Source organism: Poecilia mexicana, unplaced genomic scaffold (assembly GCF_051168715.1).
Source record: "Poecilia mexicana isolate PSO_F unplaced genomic scaffold, ASM5116871v1 scaffold_2, whole genome shotgun sequence".
Taxonomy (NCBI): domain Eukaryota; kingdom Metazoa; phylum Chordata; class Actinopteri; order Cyprinodontiformes; family Poeciliidae; genus Poecilia; species Poecilia mexicana.
In genome coordinates this window covers 41,329,555-41,349,038 of record NW_028263371.1, presented here as the reverse complement: position 1 = coordinate 41,349,038, position 19,484 = coordinate 41,329,555, and the positions used below count along the sequence as shown (strand labels likewise).

At 40.3% G+C, this 19,484-nt stretch overlaps 1 protein-coding gene across 1 annotated transcript in view; it reads left to right on the top strand.

Moving 5' to 3' along the window:
- The window catches only part of lrp2a (low density lipoprotein receptor-related protein 2a), a 55,294-nt gene that overhangs the window by 19,360 nt on the left and 16,450 nt on the right, over positions 1 to 19,484 (top strand). Inside the window, exons 23-48 of the mRNA XM_014995979.2 lie at positions 360 to 479; positions 787 to 903; positions 1,897 to 2,277; positions 3,296 to 3,310; positions 3,583 to 3,831; positions 4,476 to 4,687; positions 5,257 to 5,441; positions 6,387 to 6,615; positions 6,735 to 6,912; positions 8,132 to 8,260; positions 9,522 to 9,688; positions 9,848 to 9,991; positions 10,065 to 10,174; positions 11,534 to 11,711; positions 11,822 to 12,035; positions 12,169 to 12,408; positions 12,522 to 12,710; positions 12,942 to 13,874; positions 13,953 to 14,118; positions 14,199 to 14,357; positions 14,454 to 14,743; positions 14,833 to 15,033; positions 15,441 to 15,683; positions 16,307 to 16,432; positions 17,088 to 17,207; positions 17,808 to 17,939. Of these exons, the coding sequence (XP_014851465.2) occupies positions 360 to 479; positions 787 to 903; positions 1,897 to 2,277; positions 3,296 to 3,310; positions 3,583 to 3,831; positions 4,476 to 4,687; positions 5,257 to 5,441; positions 6,387 to 6,615; positions 6,735 to 6,912; positions 8,132 to 8,260; positions 9,522 to 9,688; positions 9,848 to 9,991; positions 10,065 to 10,174; positions 11,534 to 11,711; positions 11,822 to 12,035; positions 12,169 to 12,408; positions 12,522 to 12,710; positions 12,942 to 13,874; positions 13,953 to 14,118; positions 14,199 to 14,357; positions 14,454 to 14,743; positions 14,833 to 15,033; positions 15,441 to 15,683; positions 16,307 to 16,432; positions 17,088 to 17,207; positions 17,808 to 17,939 (5,427 nt within the window). The remainder of the gene's footprint in view (positions 1 to 359; positions 480 to 786; positions 904 to 1,896; positions 2,278 to 3,295; positions 3,311 to 3,582; positions 3,832 to 4,475; positions 4,688 to 5,256; positions 5,442 to 6,386; positions 6,616 to 6,734; positions 6,913 to 8,131; positions 8,261 to 9,521; positions 9,689 to 9,847; positions 9,992 to 10,064; positions 10,175 to 11,533; positions 11,712 to 11,821; positions 12,036 to 12,168; positions 12,409 to 12,521; positions 12,711 to 12,941; positions 13,875 to 13,952; positions 14,119 to 14,198; positions 14,358 to 14,453; positions 14,744 to 14,832; positions 15,034 to 15,440; positions 15,684 to 16,306; positions 16,433 to 17,087; positions 17,208 to 17,807; positions 17,940 to 19,484) is intronic.

The following is a 19,484-nucleotide window of genomic DNA, read 5'->3' as shown; positions in this document are numbered from 1 at the left end:
ACTTCTCTGTTTGTCTTGGGAAAACAGATAAAACCAAATGTGTACATGTATTTATTTTTTTCCCATTAAAATAGATTAAGCTTTTCTTGTTTTGTGTCGTTTAGGATGACCGAATGTATCTATTTTTACAACATACTAAAATAATGAAAGATTTTTAAAGAGATTTTTCAGTTTTTACTGTAGATTTAATGGTTTTGGGGAAACTCAGATTATGGGATTATGTCTTTGTAGGACTCTGATAAATTAATTAATTAATGTGGATATATTTGAAAACCTCAAACACTCTCTTTCCTTGTGTTACGTCACAAACAAATTTAAAGAAAGGGCTAATATTTGTATTTTAAAATTATGTTATCCAGATCTGGGTAGTACGTGCCACCCAGGACAGTTCCAGTGTCCTGACCACCGATGCATAGACCCCAACTACGTCTGTGATGGAGACAGGGACTGTGTGGACGGAGCAGATGAGCAGGGATGCAGTGAGTAATTGCTGATCTTGTGTTGCAATTATGCAAAGCATATAATATTTCCCATTTTCAGCATAACTATATATTTAAGCAGGTTTAATTTTAATTTACTCAAATCTATAAACCCATTAAAGCACATTCTCCCTAACGCTTATTCTAATGAATGAAAGCCTTGAATTCATTTATTAAATCAGAAATACATTTGCAGAATAAATTGTTAAAGATCCGTCCCTTTGTACACTTCAGCATCTACTTTTTAGGCCCTGTAAGCTTTATTAAAGCGGTATATTAATTATCAGCACTGTTATGGATTTTTCAGTCTACAACTGCACTGTGAGTGAGTTCAAGTGTACCAGCAGCCACCAGTGCATCAACTCCTTCTACCGCTGCGATGGGGTCTTCGATTGTAGCGATCACTCTGATGAGCAAAACTGTCGTAAGTGTTTTTGATTCTCCTAGCGGTCATAAATTGTCTTGCTGAGTTATTACTTGGTATTATAAGAACATTTATAAGAATGTCCTGATCTGTTTTTTTTAATCAGATATTGATCCCTGTCATTCAAAAATAGACTGGTGAAGAACCCACAGGACAATGCTTAATCAAGTCAAAGCTAATCAGGATGTAATGGGATATTCCTCTAACCTCATGAATATTAAGTGATGCTCCTTTGTGTTGTGATTGTGAAGTTTTAATATGGAGCCAAACGTTAACATGTTTAATCTTTATTTCGATGTAGCTCAATAACTAATTTTTCTGTGCAGTTCCAGTTAATCATGTGCTTTCAAAACTTACTCAAAAAGATGCTCTCTTGCTTCATTAAGTTGGTATTTTTGGTTAAAAGTCTTCAAATTGAATGAAAAGTGTTTTCATTGTGTTTTCTGCTGGAGAACATCTGAGCAGCTAAGAGCTGATTAGGTTAAATAAACTTTATTGTCCTCAAGGGACAATTTACTTTGCAGACAGCAAGAACAACTACAGATGAATATGTACATAAAAAAAATACAATAATAGTACACCACAACATCTACGTAGCACATAGTACTATCATATACCACCACAGTTTGTTTGACTCTTAAATGACTAATCAGGCCGACAGTAATGGGGATAAACATCATTATCTCTTTTAATATGAACGTTATTATAAAAGGTGAAAAATCCTTAGTTTGTAAAGGAAAAACTCTGACTCTGACTCAAAAAGATGTTGTAAATGGTTTAAAAAATCTGCTTGCTGGTGATGCAGTTGACACAAACACAGCCAGTGAGCCAACCTCAGGTAAAAGAGTTGACTTTTTGTCCAGGAACTCCAGTACCAATCATTTTAAAAGCCATGACCTGGACGTCCAGCCGAAAGTTGGCATCCATGTTGGACATTTCACTGTCAAACAATATTGACCCATATCTTTGCGGCGTTGTCCCGATTCGTTTTAGCTACCAGGCCCCCGGGGATGTGCCATCACGAAAATGAGTTTCAGTGTCAGTCAGATGGGAGCTGTATCCCATCGTCATGGGAATGTGATGGACATCCAGACTGTCAGGACGGCAGCGATGAACACCACGCCTGTCCTCCCCGGACCTGCCCGTCTTCTCTCTTCCGCTGTGACAATGGAAACTGCGTCCTGCGCAGTTGGATTTGTGACGGAGACAACGACTGCAGAGACATGAGCGATGAAAGAGATTGTCCCACGCCGCCTTTCCGGTGTCCAAGCTGGCAGTGGCAGTGTCCTGGTCACAGTGTTTGTATCAATCTCACCACAGTGTGTGACAACACACCCAACTGTCCCAACGGCGCTGATGAGTCTCCGCTTTGCAGTAAGTTGTATCCTCAGCTTTTTTCACCTTACACACAACAATGATTTTCACCCCCTCCCCCCTCCATGTATCATGACATTTCATAAGCTGTACATAGCATTAGTAGTTGTGTGAAAATTTAACATTTTTGGAACTAAAGAACTTCCAAAAAATTCACCTCTGATGGATTTTGTTGGAGTTTTACTAATTTTGTAGAAATCTGGATGTGTGGTCAACTTGTTTGTGTTTAGCTATGGCACACTCACTAACTGAATAGTATTTTAGTTTTGACCAATAAACCAATATTGTCTCCGGCTGATTTCTGGGTTCATTTTCAATATTGATTTCTTTTACAATTAGTCTTTTTTTTTTTTTTTTTGGTTCAAGGTAAACCTTTTGTTGTTGATCTCATTTTGTAACTCTTGTTTCAGTTTGAGAATGGCACAAAAGTCTTGTTTAAAGAAAACATTGAAGTATTTTATTTCTACAGAGTGAAACTAATTAATTCTCTACTTTATATGCTGAAGCGACCATTTGTCTGTCCAGCCCAGTTAAAACTAATCAGATCCTCTCTTTTAGCAAGAATTTGAAGCCATTTTAAAGCATGTGATCACTTGAGCTCATGTCATACAGTATTTAATCACAAGAATAATTGCTTCATTATGGAAGAAAGACATAACATGCAATTCATATTCTTTCTATGTTTTTATGCTCATTTGACACATTAGTTCTTTGACTGAAGATGTTTCTTGTACATTAAGACATGATTGTTGTGTTTTTCCAGTAACACTTATCCATTTAATGAAAAACACAATAACAACCTACTTCAAGCTGATTTTGTTTAATTTGACACTTTTCTAATTGTTGTAATATTTTAAAAGCAGTTGCTTCATATCACAGAAAAATCGTGTTCAAAGTCACTTGCTAATGTTTGTGTTCTTGTGTTTAAATCAAGCATGTCTGATTTGTCCTGCACTGACCTGAAAATTATCTGTGATTTCCCCCCCCCACCTCCTCTTGCCTCTCTTCCAACTTTCAGATGAGCCTTTACCAGGTAGGAAGAAACTCTCAATCATTGGTAGAAATGCTGCCAGTAGCTATGATTCGTTTTTAACAGATGCAATGACACTGGTCATTGCTTATGTCGCAAATTTCCAACAATCACCATTTATAACCTAGCTTTGGCTCAGGACAGCAATTCTAAGGATGTACCGTAGTTTTTTTTTTGCTTTGTTAATGTTTTTCCACCATCATTACAGCAGCATGTGCTGAAAAGTCATCATTTTTAAGATGGTCTCTTCTTAATAGTCCCTTTCTTGCTTTTAGACCAAGAGAGCTGTTCTGATAACAACGCTGGCTGCACTCACGGTTGCATACAGGGGCCTTTTGGGGCCCAGTGCACGTGCCCTGTTGGTTATCAGCTCAGCAGTGACTCCAAGACGTGTGAGGATATAGACGAGTGTAATCCCCCAGGACTGTGCAGCCAGCACTGCTTTAACGAGAGAGGCTCGTTTCGCTGCCACTGCCTGGACGGTTACACTCTTGAAGCAGACCAACGTACCTGCAAGGCTTCAGGTGAGGGGAGAAATGTCTCCAGCCTTTGGAGTGTCGAATTTCTTCATCCCTTAAGATTTAAATAACTTGAATAATTTCATTATGAAAGGAAATATATCGGCTCTACTGTGATACATGTTTTCACCAATCAGACATGTATCTGATTTCTCCACTCGTCCAGCTGAGGGGGGGAAATAAGTGGAACTTGGCCCTTAGGCCTCCAGACAGACACACTGTCTTTCTTCGTTCTTGTGTTTCTTTGCTGCTCTGATTTCAAAAGATAAGGCAAATAACATATATGTCAGTCACTGGCCATCGCCGCAGTAATTAGGACATAATCACAAACAAAGGGCTGTTTATAAGGGGAGCGTGCCTGACATGAACTCCTCTTCCTTCACAGATAACTGACTGAAAGCTTTTGCAATACAATAGGACATTATTTGGACAAAAGTGCATTCCCAAAGGACAGACATTTGAGTAGGGTCTAGTTAAGAGTTTTCTTGTGTGTCTGCTGTCAACACACACACACACTCACACACAGCCTTGTTTTTAAGCACTACCGGGGACTCAAGACAAAGATGCACACAAACTGATAAGTGTTTTTTATTAGAAATAAAGATACCAAGTAACTGGGTTCGGTTGTGTGGTTTTTTTTCCCCCCCTAGATTCTCGTCAAGCCTTTCTACTTGTGGCCAGTCGAAATCAGATTATCCAAGATGAAATAAGCGCTCAACCGAATGTGATCCGGTCACTGATTCGAGACGGACGCAACGTCGTGGCTATAGATTTTGACTCTGTGTCGGACCGTGTGTACTGGTCCGATACCAGCCAGGACCGGATCTGGAGTTCTCACATAAATGGCAGCGAGAGAACTGTGGTAAGTCACAGGGAAAAATAAAGCATACATTAAAGTTCGGAAAACGATGGATTTTGATTTTGAAATTATGTTCCACGTCTGGATAAATGTGGAAAAACAAAAAAAAAAAGATTTTGGAGAATATTTTTATTTTTAGATTTTATTCCCTGTTCTCTTTAACTGTATTATTCCTTCTCTTCCTCATTTTTTGTATCCTTCATTACTTCATTACTGTTGTATCTTTCCTGTCTTCCTCCCTTTTCTACCTCCATCTCTCTCTCCTTGTGTACTTTCTTCTATTCTTCCTTCCATTCGTTCCATTTCTCCTTGTCCTTTCTTTCTCCTTTGTGTCCATCCTTCCTTGTGTCTGTCCTTCCTTTGTCTTCTCTTCCTTTTCTTTCTCTTCTTCCTCAATTCCTTTTTTCTGTTTTTTTGCTTCCATCTTTAAAGTCTCCACAGTAGAAATATTTATTGTATTGACATTAACAGCTTTATATTTACAAAAGTATTAAAGAGTTAAATAAAAAGTAAAACCCTTTCAGTCGGTTATCTTAGAAATATGTTAATTTAAGATTATATCTTGTGTACAGATATTTGACAGTGGAGTGACTGTGACAGAGAGCCTTGCAGTGGACTGGGTGGGCAGGAATTTATACTGGACCGACTACGTCCTGGAGACAATTGAGGTGTCTAAGCTGGACGGGACACACCGGACCGTCTTAGTTAGTGAAAATGTCACCAACCCTCGAGGTCTGGTGGTGGATCCCAGAGACAGGTCAGCAACTCGTATTTTGCCCTTCTTAAACATTTTCACATTTTGTCACACCACCAACACAGACATCACACACAACTTATTTGTGAAGTGGAAGGAAATAAAAAATTAGGCTTAGAAAAATTTAGGCTAACAAAAATGGGTTTGAATTTGTCCACAGGTGGAGTCTTCAAATCTTTTACATTTTTGCCCATTCGTCTTTACAAAGTAGTTTAAGTTCAGAGAAATAGGATGGAGAACACCAGTTCCTAATTCTTGCTACAGATTTTCAATTTGTTTTTGGTCTGGGCTTTGACTGGACCTTTTTTAAGATGTGAACATGCTTCAATAAAAACTATTCTTCCTGATTCAGATTATTCCACCAAAATATTGATTTCCGAACTCTTCTTGAAACATTAGGATTATTGTTTCTAAATGAATATGAACTTGTTTTCTTTGTATTTTTTGAGATCTAAAAGCACTGCATCTTTTTTTTTGTTAATTTGACCACATTTCTCGTTTTCTGCAAATAAATACAAAATTTTTGCTTGGGATTTCAGAGACATGCTGTCAGTATTTCATAGAATAAAAGAATAATGTTCATTTTACTCAAACATATACCTATAAAGAGTAAAATCAGAGAAACTGATAATTTTGCAGTGGTCTCTTAATTTTCCAGAGCTGTATAGCAGATGTGTCAGAATAAACGAGATAAATAGATATGCATTTACTTTTCATTTGTAAAAGAGTTTCATTTTATTTGTGAAATAAATTTGAAAGCTGTGCATCTTTTCCCTTCTACTTCACAGTTATGTTAGTGTTGATCCATCACATAAGCCCCCATCCAAATATTGTTGAAGTTTATGGTTGTGACATGAAAAAATGTGCTATTTTTGCGTAGCACTGAAAATATTGAAGCTTTACTGCATAGAAAGAGTCAGCAGTAAAAAGATTGTTTCTGTTTTGCAGCGCTCACCTGATGTTTTGGACTGACTGGGGAAGGAACCCCCGCATTGAGAGGGCAAGCATGGATGGGAAACTCAGGACAGTCATCATAAGCAGCAAACTCTACTGGCCCAATGGTTTAACCATCGACTATCCAAATAATTTGCTGTACTTTGCTGATGCCTATTTGGACTTCATTGATTACTGCGACTACAATGGCAACAACAGAAAACAAGTCCTTGCCAGCGACTTGGTAAGTGTATGAGGTCGTAGTCTTTCTCTCAAGGGGAGCATGTGCAGAATACACTGAGCCTACCTTTGAATAGCATGTGTAAGACACCTTTTTTTTCTTCTGCTGCTCTCTATGAAAAGGTACTGCAGCATCCCCACGCAATTACCATTTTTGAGGATTTTGTCTATTGGACCGACAGATACATCAACCGAGTGATGCGAGCTCATAAGTGGCATGGGGAGAACCAGACAGTGATGCTGTTCAACCTCCCTCAGCCAATGGGCCTAGTGGCAGTGCATCCAACCAGGCAACCGGCAGGTATTACAACAGTATCCAACATGCTGCTTAACCCAGATGTGCTCTTTCCTTATCATGTCATCTGTTTTGAGAATTGCACCAACTCAACATGATGCTGCCACAATTGTACTTTACAGACGTGAATCGGCTTCTTAGCCTCGCTGACTTCGCTCTTTCTCCTCCAAATGTAGCAGAGCGGATTATAGCGAGACAACCTCCATTTTTGTTTTATCACACAACAGAACCTCTGTCCAAAATGTAAAGTTCACGTGTGTATTTGCAAAGTGCAATTTAGTTTAGAGTAATGGCTTTTTCCTTGCTCAATGGTTTTTCAGTCCATGTCAGTACAACTCATCTGTTCAGGCGAAAACATTTTCATCTCTGGGACACAGGACTGGTTCTAGAGATGGCTGAAAGTTGCTAGGATACACATATCCAGCTTCAGGTATCTGGAAATTGTATCTACCTAACTAGACATGTGGATGCCAACAATTAAGATCCTGATCTCTTGTTGGTGTGCCTCTGCATAACTCATATGGTGCTTATTAACCTATCAGAGTCTTGTCAAAAATTGATGGAAAAGAAAATATTTGATGGTTAAGAGGATAAATAACTTCAAATTTTGTTGTATAAGCTTTGGTTTTGGACTGTTTTTTTTTCCTTTTATGTTTCTGTTGTGGTTTATACTTAAAAAGTTATATGTTTAGATTTTTTTCATGTATTGTAGTGATTTCTGAAGGTGTAATTTAGTTTAATTTGATGTGTAGGACAGGCATAACTATAAATCTTTGTTTCCATCTTTAGCTTTTCAGTCAAGTTGTTTGAACTGATGCCGTTTCTATCTGATCAAATCAATCAAATCCGAATCTTACGAAGCTGTAAGATTTGGGCTTTCCCAAATTGCTTAATGGCAAAGTGATCCTGAATGCAATATTTTGAATTAAAAATATGTCTTAATGATTTATTTCCTCTAATTATTGTGGCTGTTAGCAAGTATAAATATTTGAAGTACTATTTGTAGGCCTTTCTCATGTAAAACAGGATTTAGATTAATCTTAAATTTAATATCAGACAGTGGGCAAGAAAAGGATTGTGTGTGCCTTTTTAAGCAGAATATGTAAATATCTGCTTTTGACTGCATCTGCTTTGCATTAATGTTTGTTGTGGCTACATATCAGCTGTAGCTAATATGTCCTATAACTCGCGAGAGCCAGCTAAGATGACTCTCTTCAATTTGTAGGGAGAAATCACTGCTTGGGGAGCGCCTGCACTCATATCTGCCTACTCTCTGCTGTGGGACCAAGATACTATTCATGCGCCTGCCCCTCCGGCTGGACTCTGGCGGCTGACCAGTTCACCTGTGCCAGAGGTATGCAGGCTGCCAACAGGAGGGAAACACTCATCACTTAAATTGATAAAAAAGGAAGTGTGGTCAAATGTTGCTGATAAGTTGAAATAGTCATCAAGTATTCATCTCAGCAGTGATTACTTTCATGAGAAAAAAAAAAAAAAACCTCTTACTCCCACTTTGATTCTTGCATGCTTTCTGTACATAGAGATGTCTTAGTGTTTGTAAGAGGAGAAATCTTTTTTAAACAGCATATCTGTAGCATAGATTGAATCAGGTACCTGTCAACAGCCTCCCATTTAGACTTTCTTGTAACCTGCTGCTCAGGTCATAAATATTGAGACTCATATGAGCATGTCTTTCATAGTCTCAAGAGGACAAGGGACCTTTAATGCAAGGTCCAAGGAGTCCACCTTAGGTCAGCAGCTTAACTCATCTCAGGTTTCAGCCCCTACAAACCAAGCAGACTGCAATCTCTCCCTGAAGCCAATGATTATCCAAGAATGAAAATGCCCTACAACTATTCTTTGACTCTAATCTCTGATGACAAAGCAAATCAGATTGTGGAACCGGCTTTCACCAGTCAATCCTCTTTATAGATAAAGGTCCTCCAGCTTTAGATCCCTAATTTGCACCAAATATTTACGTAGGAAGCAACTGAACACCTATGCCTAATTTTACTAAAGGATCTGTTTAGTCTTTTTTTTTTTTTGTTTATTTCTTTTTGCACTTAAATTGTGTTCTTGTTTGTCAATAATTTTTCATCTTTATAAATATAAATTCTGGCTAAAAAGTTTGAGTCATTTTTTGGTAAAAGTTTTTCAACAAAATTCCTTTGTTTTAGTTTTAGTTGACATCTATAGTCATTTTAGTTCTAATCTAAATTTTAAATGTAGCAGACATAGAGAAGGTGTAGGTGCAACGTCACATTAGACCAGTTTTACCTGAACAATGAATATAAATACTTGCAGTTTTCTGTGACTACCACGTTGGTGCTAAATATTTCAGTTGATTCAATTCATTCTCCAAAACAATACATTTTGTTGAAGTTTTCTTGCCTTTCCACATGTTTTATATCAGATTTGAATGGAATGCATCTCCCTCCAACATTTTTCTCTTTTTTCTATCATATTGTAAGAATATCAGTCATTTTATTGTAAATCTGGTCTCTTAGGGAGAGCTTTAATGTAGTTTTATCTTGTTTTCTTCAGGAAAAAAAGGTTGTGGTGACACATTTTTGTTGACAAAATTAACACTAGTTTTTTTTTTTTTTTTCTGCTAGTTGAGGATCCCTTTCTGGTGGTTGTGAGAGACAGCATCATCTACGGTATTCCACTAAACCCAGAGGACAAGAGCAATGATGCAATGGTTCCAGTCGCTGGTCTTCACAACGGCTACGATGTTGACTTCGATAACAAGGAACAGACCATCTACTGGGTGGAACACCCTGTGAGTCCATCTCAATCAACACGACAGACTGAAAGACAAAAACCACAGCTTTTTTTTGTTCATTTGCTCAAAACATGCGGAGCTAGTTCAAGCCTGATCCAAACAAGCCATTATTGTTAAGCGACTGGTGAGGTTAATATGTCTAATTTTGTCCAACAGGGTGAGATCCACAGGGTGAAGTCAGATGGTACAAACAGGACGGAGTTTGCCCCCGCAGCCATTCTCGGCTCTCCTGTTGGCCTGGCCCTGGACTGGATCACGGAGAATCTGTACTACACCAACCCAGCTACGCAGTCCATCGAGGTGAGATTAACGCATTTGGTCGTTCATTCATTTGTTTATCTGTCTGCTTACTTGTTTGTTTTGGCTTGGCCAGGTTTTAAAGTTGAGAGGAGACATACAGTACCGGAAAACTATAATCACAAACAACGGCTCTCCGACCGGCGCTGGCAGTCCTGTTGGCATCGCTGTGGATCCGGCACGTGGGTAAGCCCCATTTAACACCGTCCTGGCACCGCCGCTCAAATCCACTGCTGCTGAGCCCTGACAGCATCCATCTGGTCGGCTTCAGGAGAGATCTTAACAAGACTTGCTGCCATCTAAAACCCCATAAGCTCATGGTCAAGAAACAAGAGCTTTCCTTTCTCTTTGTGGGTTAAATAACAGGAGGGAAATGTTTTTATTAACAAGAATCCTTTTTTTTTTTAACTAAACATATCACAAATCCAGTTACGGAGATATGATAAAGTAAAAACAACTCAGTGTCACAGTACCACAGCATTAACACACTACACACTAATGATACAGCATGTGTCAGCTATAATAATGTAATATATAACATTCATTTATTTTCAAATTTATTTTGACACTTAGAAAAAACATACATATAGAATAAACATCAGTTTCACTGAACTGATTTAATTATATATATTTTGCCTCCCTGGACTTTATAGATCAACAGCGGGAGTCTTACTAGCTATTAGCTGCTTTATTAAGTTTTCTGCATGTGTGTACAGCAGTCGTCAGTCAGCTGCTTCATTCACATGATGTTTGCAGCATTCCAACTGTGGTTTTAGAGGAGTATTACCTTAAGTGTGATGGTGAGAATTTCCACACTGTGACTGCGTTTTACAACCAGAAGTGCTTCCAAGCAGCCAAATTGATCTTTTGTTTAATAACCAAGAGAAAGGGAAAACACGAGTAGTTCTCCACAACTGGCATGCATTACACTATGGATAAAGAAAGAGAAATTTCCAATCATTTTGACGCTATCTGTTGCCTCTCATTAAAAGTATTTGACAGTGCATAAATGATATGATTGCAAATTTTGTGCTTTTAAACCAAATTCTTTAAGCCTTGGTTTTTGTTAACCTAAATATCTTCTGCTTTTAGTCAGTTAAGTTGATGGCAGAGTAATGACAGAATTATTTCAGATATTTAAACACTTTATGAAGGCCCAGATGATGATGACATGGCTTCCTTGTATTACAAATGGATGAATCTAAATAATTCACCCAAAATATCAGAAAGAGAATGGAGAAATTGACTGCAATTTCCTGACGTCTGAAGTCGCCACAATCATCCACAATCAAACAATTACATGCAAGTTTAATAAGAAATGCCCACCTCTGCCAGCATTCAGGAAGAAAACGAGTTCTCTGTCCCAGGGATAAACATGTTTTTGTAAGAAAATATTGCAAATCGACTCCAGAACAAAAGGGAAAAGTCACTGTGAAAATGTTGTCTGAGGATTGAAGCGAGTGTCAATATCCACTGGAAAAACAAAATTCCTTGTTTAAACAATCTAAAATGACAAACTCTAAATTTATTTTTAATTTTATCTAGCAAACTTTACTGGACAGACCAAGGAACAGAAAGTGGCATCCCTGCCAAGGTGGCAGCTGCAGACATGGATGGCATGAACCCGGCCACGCTCTTCACCAACAACCTTGATCACATTGAGTTCCTCACTGTGGACATCCAAGAGAACAAGCTGTACTGGGCTGTCACAGGCACTGGGAAAGTCAGTTTTTATTCCATTTCTTCTCTTTATAAGATGTACTGTGTACTTTCACTTTGATGTAAACACCCATTGAAAACATTTTGCTTGTGTTTTTGATCAAACTGCCACAGATCGAGCGCGGTGATCCAGATGGGAGCAACCGCATCACCATAGTGACGGGTCTCTCCCACCCTTGGGGTGTGGCCGTCTACCAGAACTACCTGTTCTTCAGCGACCGTGACTTTGAGGTCATCGAGCGCGTAGACAAGTCCACTGGTGCCAACAGGGTTGTGATGCGAGACAACCTGTCGGGACTTAGAGTCCTAAAAGTTCATTTTAGAGATAGTGAGTGACAAACTCTGTCACAGTTTATTTCTCCGTTGAATAGAGATGCACTATAGTTTTTGTGGCTGATTTCTGATTTGTGTTTTGGAAAGCTTTGACCTGCTAAAACACTTTTTTTTATTTCTAAACTCAGCATCTGCAGGTACATCTAATGGCTGCACCGACAACATGGGGGCATGTGAGCAGCTCTGTCTTCCTCGACCACGAGGTTTTTTTACCTGTGCATGTGCGACAGGTTTTAAGCTAAACGCAGACAACCGGACTTGTGCCCCTTACAAGTCCTACGTCGTCATCTCCACTCTGTCTGCTATAAAAGGCTTCAGTCTTGAAGGCTCGGATCACTCTGAGGCAATGGTCCCCGTGGCTGGAAGAGGTCAGCGACTTTTACCATGTTATAAACATAATGTGTGACCCGTGCAATGTGCTTTGGTTCTTCTTCTATGAAACATCAACTGAATTGCTGAGTTTTGAAATCTCCCCTTACAGGTCGCAACGCTCTCCACATCGACGTGCACATGGCTTCTGGTTTCATTTACTGGTGCGACTTCAGCAGCACCGTGATGATACAAAACGGGGTCAGACGTATAAAGCCGGACGGCTCAGGATTACACAGTGTGGTCACATCTGGAATAGGACGCAACGGGATACGAGGCATTGCTGTGGACTGGGCTGCAGGTAAGCTGCTGTGTTATGATTTTCACCTACACCTGGCACACTTACTCAGATTTTTTTTGTTTCTGAAAATCAACTACAAATTCAGTTAACCTTACAGACAGAGCTCCATCAAACTAGGACACCTTTATTTACCTTATTTATCCAGTTTTCATACGGCACCTTTTCATTAATTATGACTTCTAAACCAATATTATCATAATAAACTTGAAACTTTCCCACTTCTTTCCCAAGGTAACCTGTATTTCACCAACGCCTTTCTGTCCGAGACGTATGTCGAGGTTCTTCGTTTGAACACAACTTTCCGGAAAGTACTGCTGAAGACGCAGGTGGATATGCCGCGGCACCTTGTTGTGGATCCCAGAAACAGATACCTGTACTGGGCCGATTATGGTCAGCACCCCAAAATTGAGCGTGCGCTCTTGGATGGAACCAACCGCACGATTTTAGTGTCTTCTGGGATAATCACCCCACGAGGCCTTGCTCTGGACTGGCATACTGGATATGTCTACTGGGTGGATGACTCTCTGGATATGATCGCCCGCATCGGCCCTCATGGAGGAGAGACAGAGATCGTTAGGTACGGCAGCCGCTATCCAACTCCTTATGGAATCACAGTGTTTGAGAACAGCATCATTTGGGTGGACAGAAACCTCAAAAAGGTTTTTCAAGCAAGCAAAGAGCCAGGCAGGACAGAGCAACCGGCTGTAATTAGAGACAACATAAACATGCTGAGGGATGTTACGATCTTTGACCAGCGTACACAGCCCACCAGTGCACAGGAACTGAACTACAACCCCTGCATGGAAAACAATGGCGGCTGTGGCCACTTCTGCTTTGCCCTTCCAGGCTCTAGTCAGGGTGCCCAAAACAAAAAGTGCAGCTGTGCCTTTGGTGATCTTGCCACAGATAAAGAGAGCTGTGAGATGTCAAAGGAGGATTACCTCATCTACACCACTGAGAGCACAGTCCGCAGTCTGAGACTCGATCCTGAGGACCATGCTCTGCCATTTCCTGTCGTCAATGTGCCTCGCACATCCATTGCTCTTGATTTCGACCTTACAGACAACAGGATTTACTTCACTCAGAGCTCAGGTGCAGGAGCCAGCAAGATCAGCTATATCAGCCTGTCCTCTCCCACTACAGCTCCCATTGTAGTAGCTGCAGGTAAGTTCAGTACTCCTACAGTTTGAGGATTGTTATGATGAGGTAGGAATTGAAGTAATTGTGCTATGGTTGTGACAGATCTTGGGGCTCCTGACGGGATAGCCTATGACTGGATAAACAAAAGAATTTACTACAGCGACTACGTCAACCAGAGCATCAGCTCGATGTCTGTAGATGGTGCCCAAAAAACAATAATCGCCCATGTGTCGAGGCCAAGGGCCATCATGTTGGATCCCTGCAGGGGGTAAGCATTACATAGCAAACCCTACTGATGAGTATATCAGTCTCTACCTTTTTTTAAGTTGCTCCTTTCTTGTTGCATAGATACATGTACTGGACAGACTGGGGAACTCATGCAAAGATTGAGCGAGCCACCTTGGGAGGAAATTTCAGAACTGATATTGTGAACAGCAGTCTGGTGTGGCCAAATGGTCTGACTTTGGACTATGAAGAGGAGAGACTCTACTGGGCAGATGCAAGCTTGTAAGACCTCATTAAAATCCACTTTTGACATTTTTAATTTGCATGTGTTTTACTTTCAAAGCTTCTGCCATTGCCATGCTTTTACTCTGCCATCAGACAGAAGATTGAGCGGTCCTCTCTATCCGGAGGCAACCGTGAGGTCATTGTCAGCACAGCCATCTACCCGTTTGCAATGACTATGTTTGGTCAGTTCATCTATTGGACCGACTGGAACACCCGCAGCATCTATCGGGCAAACAAGCACGACGGCTCTGACCAGAGGGTCATGATTCAGAACCTCCCATCCCGACCAATGGACATTCAGGTTCTGGCCCGCAGGAAGCAACAGCAGTGCGACAGTCCCTGTCAGCAGTTCAACGGAGGCTGCAGCCACATCTGCACTCCAGGTACAAAGTAGCAATTTAAATTGTGGCAGATAAACCTTTCCTTCACCTGGATCCTCCGTGTAAATGTTTGGTGATCTTGCTTTTATCAGGACCTAACGGAGCTGAGTGTCAGTGCCCAGCAGAAGGTCGATGGTACCTGGCTGACGGCAAGTATTGTATTCCTGACAACGGGACTCGCTGCCAGCCAGGCCAGTTCACCTGCATGAACGGCCGGTGTATCCGACCCCAGTGGATATGCGACAATGACAATGACTGTGGAGATGGCAGCGACGAGCTGGAAAGAGTATGTGGTAGGTTCTTCTGAAAAGATCTTGAAATAAAAGTTTTTTTTGTTTTTTTTTTGGTCATAACCATCTTATTAGAGTCTTTTCTGTAGTTTTAGTTATTTATCATCACCAATACTAACAAATTAGTCCTTTTCTTTCCTTTAACAAATTGCTTTCTTAGGAGATAAACCGATCTTCAGCTATGCTGGTGTGTATTCTTGCATTGTGTGAATGAACTACTAATCCCCCATTAATAGCAGTGACCAATACTAACATAATTTAATGTACTTACCTTTTACATGCAGTCCCACAGCTGCTCTCTTCCTTTATTGCACTGCCAGGTAAAATGAGCTACTGGTGAAAGTGAATCTCCTTTGGACTCTTTTCTCTTTTGAGTAAAGATCTGACCCGTTGTTGATTCTGATCGGCAGCCTTTCACACCTGCGAGCCCACCGTGTTCACTTGCGGCAATGGGCGGTGCGTTCCCTACCACTACCGCTGTGACCATTACGATGACTGTGGGGACAACAGCGATGAAGTTGGCTGTCTGTTCAGACCCTGTGAACCCAGTACAGAGTTTGCCTGCAACAACGGCCGCTGCATTGCAAAGGACTATGTTTGCAACGGCATCAACAACTGCTACGACAATGGGACTACCGACGAGCAAAACTGCCGTGAGTTTCTTTTTAACAAGATAACGTGATAGGTACAGTTGAAACCAGATATTTACTTACATTATTAAAAAAGACTCATAAACTGTTTCTTTTTCTTCTCCCAGTTTGACCTTAAATCAGACTAAACATTTCCTAAACATGTAATGTAGAATGACCAAAATTGTCAGTGGGCAAGAGCTGGACAGGTTGCCAGTCCGTCACAGGGACGCACAACCACCCAATGGGCAATTTAAAGAAATCAATTAACTTATAAGTCATGTTTTTTGGACTGTGGATGGAAGCCATCGTACCCAGAGAGAACCCACTCTTGCATTGGGAGAATACACAAACTCCACTCAGAACGCCAGATTTAAACGCCGAAAGCTTCTTTCTGCAAGGCACCAGTGCTACCAAATTATCAGCAAGCTTTATCCTGCTGATAAATATATCACCAATATTTATCAGACAGAAATAGCTTATCATCTAAGCTGACCTAAAACAGGAAAGGTCTGGTTTGATATAATGTCAGACAAGATGAAAAAGAAATGGCTATCCGGCGTGAACTTAAATTTCTAGGTTTTACTAATAAATATTCTGTGTTTATTTTATTGTGCTAACTGTGTTTGAATGTGTGATGATTCCAGCTGAGAGAACCTGCCAGCCAGAGCAAACAAAGTGTCAGTCCACCAACATTTGCATTCCACGGTCATACCTATGTGATGGAGACAACGACTGTGGAGATATGAGCGACGAAAGTCCAACACACTGTGGTGAGCAACAGCTTTAATGCATGTTTTCTCTTTGAGATGCTCATTAAAGCATGAAAATCATCAAACTTGTCCCATGCTATTGAACTCTAAATGGACACAGTCGCTAAGTAAGGACTCAATAACAAACTTATTAAGTAATCATTCATGCCTCTAAACAAAAAGTTGAAGTATTTATTGGTGTTGCTGTATTAGTAATTTAACTCCCAGAAGCACAAGATTCACTAAAACATATAATCCAACTGCTTATCTTGTTGTATCTGCTTGGCCAAGTTCAACTACATGATTAGAAGCAGCATTAGTGGTTCGCTCACCCAAAAGATGAAGTTGAATATTTACTGGTAACATTGGTCATTGGTATATATATATATATATATATATATATATATATATATATATATATATATATATATATATATATATATATATATATATTTGTTTTTGTGCAAAAACTAATTTGCACAGACATATTTTACGTCCTACTGGTGTAAAATTTAGATTTATTTAAATGCATTTAATCAGTGAATTAAAAAATGAGCAGTAAATCCAAACTGCCCCAAGTTCCAGTCATTAGCACTAATGGGAGAATTTTGTTTTGAAATTAGCTACTGCATATTGTTATATATCTTGATATATATCTTATATATCTTCTGCATAGCTACAGCCACTTGCTCCCAGAGTGAGTTTCGTTGTTCCAGCGGTCGCTGCATCCCCGCCCACTGGTACTGTGACGGAGGAGCCGACTGCTCTGACGGCTCTGATGAACCCCTCTCCTGCAGTGAGTGCTCCTCAACTCTCTCACACCCAGAGCGAGCCTACCAGCTTTGTACCGAAGCCCCCCACACCTCCGCCACGGCCCCACACCCCAACCTTTTATCAGCTGCTCACTTATTGTGTGAAGGTGTCTGTTAACCAATCTGTGCAGTGTGAGAGACTCCTGTGAGTGATGTAGCGGAGAGTGTGAGTCAGTGGTGTATTCCTTTGTTGATGATGTGGTCAGCCAGGCCTCCTATTGTGGGCTGCATTCCTCTGTGGTGACGCCCCTCAATGTCCTCAGACAAACAGCACCTCCCCCTCTCTTTATCCACCCAGGGTTACAGAGCCTCACTTTGGCTTTTGTTTAGATTGCTCACCATGCATGGGAATGTGGAGTTGCCATGACTATTTTGAAAGCTTTGCCAGTGTTGTATTGTGTCCTCTTTCAAAAGTTAAAAAGCTACAAGAGAACTAATGGGAAAAAAGTTACAGACAGACAGGATAGACTCATCATAAAGGGGAGGGCACTAAGAGTAGATACAAATTGGGTGGGATTTGGTATGTTTTACTCAAATCTCTGTGTTTCTTGCTGATATCTAATATGCATAGTCTGTCTCTGCAGCCACACTGGTCAGAACCTGCAATACAGATCAGTTTCGCTGTGATGATGGCAGGTGCATTGCTTTATCATGGATCTGTGATGGAGACAATGACTGTGGTGACATGAGCGATGAAGATCAGAGACACAACTGTGGTACGTATTTCTTATTTGTATTCATTTCCTCTTTCTTTTGTCACTTATAGGAATCAAAACCTGCAGAGGGGAGGTAATAATGCAGCCTCCCTCCATTCAGTTGATAAACCGAAATCATTGCAATTTATTTTTTCTTCCTGATTAATCTTTTCCACTTTGCAATGAATATGTAATATAGTTTTACCAAACTGACAGTCAGTTGGTGTTGACTGTCACGACTGAGGGATTTCACTAGGGCTGTTGTAAAAGAATATTTTAATAATCAAGTACTCTATCGATTATTGTTATGATTAATCGAGGACTCTGACCTCTCTCTCTCTCTCTTTCTGTCCATCAGCAGCGCTCTTCCAGTCATTCGCTTTCAAACAGTCACCACACAGTTCTGGGACGAGAAAGGCTGGCGAACTTAAAGAATTTAACTATGCTTATTGGTCCCCCAACAAAAACGATAAAACCCCCGAAAATTTCACGTTATGCTGCTAGCACTTAGCAACAACTCATAGGCGGAAGCGAGAGTGCTGCCCAACACAAATAATGATCCTGCCAGAAATCGATACGCTAAATAATAAAACATAATTTAACAAAGCTTCGAGGCAGATACATTTTCCTCAAGGAATTTTAAGAATTGAGGTACTCGAATCACTCGAGGAGTCGCTGCAGCAGTAGATTTCACGCTGATATTGCAACGATAACGACAGTTGGTGTTGTCGTCAGTGTGTGCAGCTTTATTTTCTGAGTAATGATATGGTCGCGTATTTTCCTGGATTGGTCTTTTCCAATTCGTGATGAATATGTAATCTGGTGTTACCAACCGGTTGGTGCTGACTGTCACCAACTGACTGTTATGATTGAGGGATGGCACACGCTGATATTGCTATTATGATGATAATCGTCAACACCAACTGTCGTCAGTGTGTCTAGCAGAAAAAGAGCAATATCTATTGCTTATTTTCTGAAAATAAAATATTTATTTTCTGAGCAATGGCATGGTCACATATTTCCCGATATCACGATGAATATTACAAAAATGTAAATCTTTTCCAGTTTGCGATGAATATGTAGTATTACCAAACTGTTCTCAGTTGGTGCTAACTGGTCACCAACTGACTGTCAGTTGGTGAATGTGGGTAGGAATGTACCCAGGGTTCTGGTTGCAGTACTTGTTTGCCATTATTCAGCTATTTGAGTTTTTTTTTTTTTTTTACATCTTCATTAATTTTTTCTTTCATAGTCCCCTGTTTTACAATACTATTTGACTTTGCTGCCTCCTGCTGCCCACATGCCATTCCTTTTCAGGATTTTGGCACTCTTCAATCATAGTGTTGTTGGGGTAGACACTGGCAGCCAGTCCCAAGCATCTTAGTCTCCAGCAGATCTCCAGTCCAAGGACCTAGCATTCCTGATTTCGCCTGCCTCACTCGTTACTTTGTGCTTGCCTCCTCTCTCTGGCTTTCTGGCTCAGGATGGATCAAGATTCTTGTATGCTGCTCCAAAAATAAGATGCCTGAAGCTAGGGACTTTAGCAGAGCTTGAGCCTCAGCAGGA